The 10,743-nt window shown below is 46.6% G+C and overlaps 1 protein-coding gene across 1 annotated transcript in view; it reads left to right on the top strand.

Annotated features, from left to right (window-relative positions):
• The window catches only part of GALK1 (galactokinase 1), a gene marked incomplete at its 5' end in the record, with an annotated part of 33,517 nt that extends 25,099 nt beyond the window's left edge, over window positions 1–8,418 (top strand). Inside the window, 2 exon segments of the mRNA XM_082272386.1 lie at window positions 4,433–4,595; window positions 8,295–8,418. Coding sequence (XP_082128512.1) covers window positions 4,433–4,595; window positions 8,295–8,360 — 229 coding nt within the window. The 3' untranslated portion in view covers window positions 8,361–8,418.
• Between the last annotated feature and the right edge of the window lie 2,325 nt (window positions 8,419–10,743).

Here is a 10,743-nt window from a genome sequence, read left to right on the forward strand (position 1 = left end):
AGGTTCTCCTGGATATACTCTGACATGGCTAGAGTCTCTGGAGGGGAGAGAGGATAGATTCCTCCCCTAGGCGGCGTAGTGCCAGGTTGCAAGTCAATGGGGCAGTCATATGGCCTATGTGGAGGCAACACCTCCGCCTGTTTCTTGCAAAAAACGTCTGTAAAATCCGCATATGGTTCAGGCAGACCGTGAGGAGGAGAAATAACAGGTGCAGACTTGACTCGTACCGACTTGAGACATCTGCCGAAACAAGCCGAACCCCAGCTTCGAACCTCTCCGGAGGTCCAATCCAGAACGGGACAATGGCGCTGGAGCCAGGGCAGACCCAAGAGGAGTTCTGAGGTGCAATGGGGTAACACAAAAAACTCCAATCGCTCAGAATGCAGGACTCCGATGTCCATCTGGAGGGGTTCTGTACGGAACTGCACCATACCGTCGAGTCTCTCTCCATTAACTGTGGAGATGAAGATGGGCTTCAGTCAACGAACCACAGGGATGTGGAACTTGTTCACCAGCGAGGCGTCAATGAAGTTACCGGCTGAACCGGAATCCAGAAAGGCAGAGGCAGCAAAGGAGATCTTGGTGGACACGGAAATCCGCACGGGTACCGTAATGCGTGGAGAGGAGGTATTCACACCTAGCAACGCCTCTCCCACGTTGACTAGGTGCGAGCGTTTCCCTGACGCGGTGGACGGAGAGGACAGTCCTTTAGAAAGTGCTCAGTACTGGCACAGTACAAACAGAGGTTCTCGTCTCTACGGCGGTTCCTTTCTTGCGTGGTCAGGCGAGACCGATCCACCTGCATGGCTTCCTCGGCGGGAGGCCCAGAAGAGGGTTGCGGTGGAGGCTGGAAGATAGGCGCCAGACGAGGAAAGCGTCTGGGACGAGCACTTCCCTTTTCCTGTAGCAGTTCCTCTCGTCGCTCAGCAAAACGCAGGTCAATCCTGGTGGCCAAATGGATGAGGTCACTCAGGTTGGTAGGGACTTCTCGTGCGGCCAGGACGTCCTTTATGGCGCTGGACAAGCCTTTCTTAAAGGTAGCACAGAGCGCCTCGTTATTCCAGGAGAGTTCCGAAGCCAGGGTGCGGAAACGGATAGCATAGTCTCCGACAGAGGAACTCCCCTGGGACAAGTTCAATAACGCAGTCTCTGCTGAGGCAGCCCGGGCTGGCTCCTCAAAAACACTCCGGAATTCCACAAAGAAACTCTGGACACTGGCAGTGGCAGGATCGTTGCGGTCCCAAAGTGGTGTAGCCCAGGCCAGGGCCTTCCCCGAAAGCAGGCTAACGACAAATGCCACCTTGGCTCGCTCCGAGGGGAACTGGTCAGCCGACATCTCCAGGTGAAGGGAGCATTGGGATAAGAATCCGCGGCACAACTTGGGATCACCGTCGTACTTGGCCGGCATGGACAGACGGACTCTAGAAGTGGCGGCGGCCACAGGCTGCGGTGGTGAAGCAGATGCAGGCGGTGGAGGCGGCTGCTGCTGTGCTGGAAGAAGCTGCTGCAGCATGGCGGTCAACTGTGCCAGCTGTTGACCTTGCTGAGCGATCTGCTGCGACTGCTGGGCCACAACTGTAGTAAGGTCCGCGATACTAGGCAGAGGCACATCAGCGGGATCCATGGCCGGATCTTACTGTCAGGGTCTGGACTGGTAGCAGGAGCGGTGCAGGGAGTGGATCCGCTGTGTCAGTGAGGGATTGGCGTGGACCGTACCGGAGGATCGGTTCTAAGTAGTTACTGGTTTTCACCAGAGCCCGCCGCAAGGCGGGATGGGCTTGCTGCGGCGGTAACTACCAGGTCGTGTCCTCTGGTAGCGGCTCAACCTCACCGACTGCTGATATAGGCGTAGTACAAAAGGGACAGGCAGAGGCGTAGTCAGACGTAGCAAAGGTCAGGGCAGGCAGCACAGGTTCAGAGGCGATAGTCGTTAGCAAAGGGTTCGGCAACAGGCAAAGGATTACACAAATAACGCTTTCACTAAGGCAACAAAGATCCGGCAATGGCTGGAAGGGGCAGGTCACTTATATAGGAAACAGGTCACAGGTCACAGGAAACAGGTCACAGGAAACAGGTCACAGGAAGCAGGAAGGGAGGTTTGGACCAGGCACCAATTACTGGTGCACAGGCCCCTTAAATTTCAAACGACCTGCGCGCGCGTGCCCTATGGTGCAGGGGCGCGCGCTCCGGGAACCATGTGAGCGGGGAGCGGAGGAGGGAGCCGGAGCGGGCACAGGTGAGTGGATCTGGAACGAACGCTGCGAGCGCTCCGGTCCAGAAGCAGGGACCGGAGCGCTCACCGTTACAATAAAATATGCCCATCAGAGTGCCCCTTAACATAAAATATGCTCATCAGAGTGCCCCTTAACATAAAATATGCTCATCAGCATGTCCCTTAGCATAAAATAAGGGGCACGCTGATGGCCACATTTTATGTCAAGGGAGCACTCTGTTGGGCACATTTTTTTTCTTTTTTTTTTTTTAAGGGGCACTTTATAGGGCACTCTAATGTAATGAGCATGGCAAGTGGCAACAACATATGGCAGTCTGCACACTAATGCTTGTGCAGCTGCCAGCTACCGTATTCTCCCCCAAATGTGCTCAGCTCCACATCACATACCTGAACTGCAGCCAGAGCCAAAAGCCGCGAACAGGGGGGGCGGGGCGTGGACCTAGTGTGAAGGAGCCGCAGTCAGGAGCAGGGGGCGGGACGCGCGCGTGACCTCACACCCCCTACTCGCGGCCGGACAGGACACCCGCGGCGTGTGAGAAGGGAGCCGCGAGCCGCAATGAGGAAGGTGAGCGGTCAGGGCGGAAGCTGACATTGTTCGGCTCAAAATTATTCGGCCTTTTGACTTATTCGGCCGAACGCCGAAAGTGCTATTTTCTCTATTTTCGGCCGAATAATGTTCGGCCGCCGAATATTCGGTGCATCCCTATCTTTTTTTGTTTATAGTGCATCGCACAGGTGATCAAATACCACCAAAAGAAAGCTCTGTTTGTGGGAAAAAAAGGACGTCAAATTAGTTTAGGTACAGCGTCGCACGACCACGCAATTGTCTGTTAAAGTCAAGCAGTGCCGATTCGCAAAATAGGGCCTGGTCAGGAAGGGAGTCAAATCTTCCGGGGCTTAAGTGGTTAATATAAAGATTAAAGAGGGGAGCTGGTTAAAGTGGCGCTGTCGCCCAATGGGCTACATTAACTGTTTAAATACATCGATTTTTTTGGTTCATTGCCAAGGAATGTTAACCTTGGCTGGCAATTTTTACCATACACATAGCTCTTCCAGTCTGTAAGATCGCTCTGCTAATACCTTGTGAACTGTTAGCTTTACTGCTTCCTTATTCAGCTCCCTTCTCATTGGATTGAGGTGATCGTGCTAGTTTATTTCCAATGATGAGGCTGGTTGTTGGGTGGAAGAGAGGATTGGCTTTCAAACTGTAACAGTGCACTCACACGGCAAATATGTGCTAGATGCAGCAAGAATCCAGAGTATTCCTGTATATGGATTCACAGGTGGATGTTGATAATTACTACTTCTCAGCCTGTATAAGGCTGGGTTCACACTTATGTGAATTGGATGCGAGTTTCCCCGCATCCAATTCGCATGACAGCAAAGTGTGACCGGCCCTCAATGGAACCGGTTCACACAGCCCCAGGGCAGCCGCGGTCCGCATTGGAAAAGGGTCCTGTGCGTCTTTGGCTCAGTTTCAGGTCCGAATTCAGGCAAAAGATCGGACCTGATTCACACCTGAAATGGAGAGACGCACCGAACCCCCTGCTGTGAGCCGCAGCCACAGCTAGTGTGAATCTGGCCTGAAGCAATGACAGGCTGATACTGGTTGCAGTTACCCACAGGTGTTTGGATATTGTTGCACATAGAGCAATTACCAGCAATTAGCGACAGATTATCTCTGGACGCCCTAATTGCAGGTCCTCACTCCATGTGTGATTCCATCCAAATACCGGTGGACAGCTGCGGCTGCTCTCAGCCTGTCATTTCTTTGTACAAGCTGAACAGCCACAATTTCCCACATCCACCTGTGAATCCAGCCACAAAAATACACTGGATCTTTGTCGCAGCTGGCACGTATTTACCATGTGACTGAAACCTAAATATTGATAAAAATAAATGATGATGCTGGAGGTAGAGAGGTGACAAGGGAAACTACAACCTGAACCAGGGGCTGATCTATGGAACCAAAATGTGTGTCACCTGTCTGAAGTGCAATGTGGACAGTATGTATAAATCGCAACACTAGCTGTACAAAACGACTATATTTGGAATGTAAACTGTAACCATAAATGTATTTCAGAGGTGGATTCAGATGCTTGACTGAGGGGGATCAATCCTGCACTGGGAATGAAAGGACAGATTTTGGGGTTCTCCCTCTATGATGACTCATTCTGTCTTCCATCTCTTTCTTCCCAGGGATGACTATGAAGTTAGCTGTCCGGAATTGGATGAACTGGTTTCAATCGCCCTGGAGGTTCCTGGCGTGTATGGCAGTAGGATGACAGGAGGTGGTTTCGGAGGATGCACAGTGACCTTGTTAGAGACTTCAGCTGCTGAGCAAGCCAAGCGGAGAATTCAGGTAAGAGGTCACACCAAGAGATGATCATTTCTGTCATCCCCCTATACAGGGTACCAACCTGTCATGGCAGCATGCTGCAGTCACCTGTGTACACATCATACAGCATCCATCCTTATCAATGATGTGAGAAGGCCAAGATCTCTCCTCTTCTTAGCCTTTTGCACTAATGTCAGCGTTAAAGTAAGGCTGTAATAAACGCTCAGTGTTGCATTCCACAGTTAAATTAGCATGTGACGCTGAGTAATACAAGTGTTACTAATCCTGCATGTAATTAAAGCACATCCAAATCTGATTTTTAGTTTGTGATCAAGCAAGGAAAGATTACAGCCCCTGTCAGGTTTTTATTATGGTGTCCCTGCTAGGGAGATTCACCCCCTCTATTTGTTCAGCTGACCAGCACTGAAAGTAATGGAAATCCAAAGTGTTCCAGTTATCATTGGAACTGGGGGGGGGGGGTCTTCCAGTGGGGATCCCTATACTGGTGGCAGCTATGAAACCATACTGCTAGTATCACCTGCAGGGTATCGGAATTTGCGGCATTATCCTGTCCCAGTTCCTATTTAGTGGTCTATAGGGATAAAGTAGTTCTTTGTCCCTCTCCATCATTCCAAAGTTGTCTCTGGCTTCCATTTGAATGAGGATAATGTGTTGCCTTCCTTCCAGTCCCAAGCTGGCTCATCCCAAGGAATTTGCTTTGCATACCTTGGATGTGGTTTGTGCGATTCGGCTGTACCTGGCAGTTACTGAGTCTTTTTGGAGATCAGACTCGCTTTCTATGGTTACGGACGGACCAAGAACAGGGCTGGCCGCTTCTTTGGCTACCATCTCTAGATGAACAGACAGACGGTGACTCAGGCCTATTCCATTAAAGGTCAGGTTCCAACTTTCCCTGTCATGGCCCATTCTTCTCCGGCACTGAGTGCTTCTTGGGCCTTCCATTATCAGGCTTCAATATCGCAAGTTTGCAAGGCGGCCACTTGGTCGTCGGTGCATACCTTCACAAAATTCTATAAGATGGATACTTTGGCATCTGCGGATGGTTCTTTTGGCCGCAAAGTTTTGCAGGCTGCTGTTTAAGAGGGGCTGTTTGTTTTTTTTCTATAAACCTTTATTTTTCAGACAGGGGGTCCTGTGACCTAGTTAAGGGCTCTTATGTTTAGCCTTGGGTTATTTTCACCACCCTTCATTTTCTTTTTGACGCTGCTTTTGGACGTCCCACTAGTTATGATTTATGGAGTGCTGTGTCCGTCAATGAACCAAAGAGAAGATAGGATTTTTTTTTTTTTTTACTTACCGTAAAATCAATTTCTCTGAGTTCATCGACGAACACAGCACCCACCCCTCTATGGAGTTCTGATATTGCTTGCTACTAAACTGATTACCTAGAGCAGAGAGGGGGGGTTATACACCAGCTGGGGATGGCCCATGGGCATAGCCAGGTGTCTTTTATTCTGCCTAGTCCTACTGCTGGAGGAGGCAATATAACCCAGTAGTTATGATTTATGGAGTGCTGCGTCCGTCGATGAAAAAATCCCATTATTGCTTCACTACATGGCGCTTTGCTTTCTTTACTGGGTTCACACACACAGTGAAATTTACGCCCTTTCATTTTGTTTGGACGCAAATTGCATCAGTGTCAGTACTCGGTATCAGCAAGTACTTGACCAAAAGTATTGGTACTCGTTCTCACCGACAGAATATATATATATATATATATATATATATATATAAAGCGATAGTGCATCGATAGTGTGGCCATGTGGATCCCAATGAGGAGAGGGAGTTCTAATAATAAAGGTAGTTCTGTAGAACACTGAATGTCAGTAGGAAGTCATGTCGCGCACTCTGAGGATCCCTTCTTCCACCTATAGCAACCATAAGAGTTTTCAGCCATGTGAAATTACAAGGACTAAGAGATATATCCCTGAAGAATGTAAGAAAAAAAAAAAATGAAACCCCTGAAGACTCTATAGAAGTGGAGAGGAGGGAGGGTTGGGGTTTATTGCAGTTTTCTTCGACCAGCAGAACAAAAAATATACAAATTGTGCAAATTGATGCGTTTTATGAAAAAATGACTTTATTATCACAAAAGTTAAACCAGCTTTGAAGATAACAGTACAAAACAAAGCAGAACGTGTTGCTGTTCGGACAGCTGTCTATACATTCTATATTCCCATCTCCCAGATGCTGCTTCCATTCATTCACAGGGATAATAGAATTCCTATGAACTGAGAAATACTTGTCTATTTCGGTAACATATTTAAAGGACTTCATTGTAAATGTATTGCCTTAGTTGTAGTTGATGGGAGAGTAGGACATATGGTGTGCCATCATAGTTCAATCCCAGCCCTGGCCAATACATACCATTTTCTTCTGATGGGAAAGAAGACTTGGAACCGTTGTCAGGACTTTATTGCCGTCTAGGTCATTGTTGGGGCGATTCACCCTCATTTCCTGTCAGGCCATCTCCAATGGGGAATCAGCCAAAAAAAACGCATTTAATAATGTGGGGGAAGGGTTAGAACTTTTTGACAATGGTTTTTATTGCTGTCTTTGTCTTCCCTTTTTGGACATCACAGGCCCCGAATTAGTAGCCAATGGGGATTCATCAAAGCAAGGAATGATCCTCACCCTAGCAGACCATGAGCTCCACACCAAGGGTCCTACCCATCTAAAACTAAGCCATCTGGGCAGTGCTTTCTTATCTGTTGCTGATGCCTCCCTAAGGGATTGTTTGGACTTGCAGCCCTGGGGGTTGGTAAAAGCAGGTGGTTGAGCCAGTTTTATCATCCCTCAACCACCCACCTGAACAACTAGCTACAACCCCTGAGGACTGCACACTTGCCATGATTGCAGCAAAATATAAACAGTATGTCGCATACAGCATGCGCTACCTCCGCAGCACACAACCCATTCAAGTGAATTGAGCAGCGCCCACAACTGCGTGCAGGGCACATGTTTGTGGTGGGTTGGCATTTTCAGGATTAAAACGGGACATGGCTGTCCTATAGTTTTTTTCACCACCAACGATCGCTTTTCAGAGGGGCAGCAAGGGCTGCAGAATGAGTCCCAAAAGTAATTTGTACCTTAATGAGACTCTGTTGCCAGACTTTTCATTTTAATAGCCAGCTTCCCATAAGGTTATGCATGTTCTTTGCTGATAAAAAGCCCCCTAGTGTAGACATCTAGAAGCACAAGACTGCTGATGGGTGCCACCATCTAGAATGTGATGCCAGCAGTCTTAGAGTTGTCACATTGTAATATTCTCCTTAGTCACCCCCCAGCACTTACATAAAAGCTTATGTAGGTAGGTGAGGGATGGAGGTGCTGGGCCAGCACAGACAATAATTAGACACCCCCAGAAAAGGAGAGGGCTATAAAATGGCAGAAGTCAAGGGAAAATATTACAAGTAAGCCTTTAAATAGGTCATTTTTCAGTGCTTTTCCCTTCATTTTAAGGTTGGTGACAGGGTCTCCTTAGCTTAGAATTGGGTTGCTTCCAACTCTTCATGTATTTCCTTGTGAAGAGGTCATCCTAGTGTGCATACAGGGATGGGATTTGCATGCTGCACCTTTTTTGTTGACCACATGGCAGGAAATTGTGATTGGTTAGTATGAAGCAGCTTAGCATACAAGGGTTATGTAAAATGTGTAAATGTGTGTATGAGATGGGTCACTGTCTTTTATTTCTTTTCTCAGGAGAAATTCCAAGGAACACCGACCTTCTATATCACCAAGCCATCTGCCGGATGCGGCGTCTTGTAACCTTACGGGAGTGTAGTGAATATACCTTTCTACTTTAATAAAGCAATTTTTATTTTTATCTGCATTCTCTTATTAATGTATCATTTTTGGCCAAGTGGAGGGCTTTAGTTCTCTCTCTTTAATGGAGTATTGAACCCAAAAATGAAAAGAAAAATTATACATTGCAGCTTACCAGTTTTTAGTGGTGGCTGCATTAGTTTCTTTTTTTTGGGGGTTTTTTTTCCCCTTTATTTTCACCTGGTGATCTGGCCAGTAAGTCTGTTATTTTTATACTTCTTTTAGAGCTCGTTCACTCCATGCATGCATGAAAACTGATGGGAAAACCGTGCAGATTTCACTTGCAGAGACATCAGTTTTTAATGTGCGTTTCAGTCATTTTTTTATGCTCGTTGACATCCATTTTTAATTTCATGCTATTCAGTTATGTGCCGTGTTCACACCAATGTTGATGTAATGTCAGTTTTTTTTCTCCTGTACAGGAAACTACATACACGTTGCAGATTCCTGCGCAGAAAAAATCTGCACATTGTGGTGTGAACAGGGCACATAGCGAACCATTGTTTTCTTTGAGCGCTTGCAGAACGCGTGTAGAAAAAAAAATTGACGTCTCTGCACCATGGTGTGAACTAGAGATTGACCGATTATCGGCAAAGCCAATATATTGGAATCGGCCCCTGAGGTTGCCGATATTTCGGGAAAGTGCTGTACCGGAGCGATGCCTGCAGCTAGAGGCATCCCCCCGGTACCGGCGTCCATGGCCGACGGTCAGCTGACTTGTAATGACAACCGATGTGGCTGAGAAGCCACTCGGCTGTCATTACAAGGATCCCCACCCTCCCGCCGCCTGTTGCGGCTCACCCGGGTCTCCCGTCCCACGGGGAGACCCAGGCAACCAGCCTGCACGGCCCCCGAAGGCCCGATCAATGCCGCATTCGGCTTTGATTTGGTCTCCATGCAAAAACCCGGAAGTGATGTCATGACATCACTTCTGGGTACTCGGCGCCAAATTCAAAAAAATTACAGCATTCAAAACAGCCAAACTTGGCGTTTTTGAATGCTTTTAAGTGCAGAGGAGGGGTTTGAGGTCTTTTAGACCCCCAGATCCCTCCACAAGAGTACCTGTCCAATAAAATAAATAAATAATTTTTTTTCAATGTACGAAAATATTGCCCGATACCGATACGCGATGACCAAAATATCAATATCGGCAATGAAAAAACTATATCGGTCGATCCCTAGTGTGAACATGCCCATAAACAGACCAAGCTGCCCAGGAAAAGTGTCAGAGGGTTAAGTAAAACCTTTATTCCAAAGGCTAGAAATAGTTTGCTGTAACTGCATATAAAAGGGCTAATTTCTTAAAGGCAAATCCACTGTGCACTGCAAGTGCAGTTAGAAGTGCAGTCGCTGTAGATCTGAGGGGGACATGCAAGAAAAATAAAAAACTGCCTTTTAGCTTGCACATGATTGGATGATATAAATCAGCAGAACTTCCCCTTATTTCAGATCTAGCGGGTGCAGTTGTAGTGCACAGTGGATTTTGCCTTTAGTAAATAAAGCCCAAAGTGTTAGATGGATTTCAACTTCAATTTGTCTTCTTTAGTACTTTGTACAGAGTGCAGACAACCTAAAGCCCCGTACACACGATCAGAACATTGTATCAAAAATAACGCTTTTGAAGCGATCATACGCTAATCTGATCGTTCACATATAGCTTTCGTCTGAAATTTTTCCGAAGGGACAAACCTGAAAATTTTCCTCCTACAATACCAGATAGTACAGTTTTATTTATTTATATACACACACACACAATATATTAAATCATTTCCAGATTTTTAGTTTGTCGTATGAAAATTTTCGTACTTTACTAATCTCTTCGTTTTCAATATGAGACTAGCATGCAAAAAAAAAAAAATGGCCGATCATTTATCCGATAATCTCATCGTGTGTACTGGATTTAAGATGGGAGGTGAGTTACTGGCCGGATCACCAGGTGGAATAAAAGGAAAGTAATCCTGAAAAAGGTAAAGTAATGCAGCCACCACATGTAATGATTGGTAAGATACAATATAAAACATTTTGGGTTTGACGTTGAAAATCAAGAGGACATTTTTACATGTACAGATTTTATTAAATGATACAGTATAATATGTTTGATGGGAGTAAACAGAGATCAGAGTGACCAGTCTGCAGGTATCTGATTGTTATGTCTGTAGTAATCTAATGAAACGTGTTTCCTACAACATCACTTATTAAGGAATTTTCATTGGGGCTATTTACCCCCCTATTGTAACATCACATACTACTACACAGGTCCTTTCTGTACTACTAGGGACATCAGGGTGGCTGCTTTTAGCTGGTTAGGATCTCTTTTACTTTTAAC

The sequence above is a fragment of the Pelophylax lessonae genome, assembly GCF_965119305.1.
Source record: "Pelophylax lessonae genome assembly, chromosome: 11".
Classification (NCBI taxonomy): domain Eukaryota; kingdom Metazoa; phylum Chordata; class Amphibia; order Anura; family Ranidae; genus Pelophylax; species Pelophylax lessonae.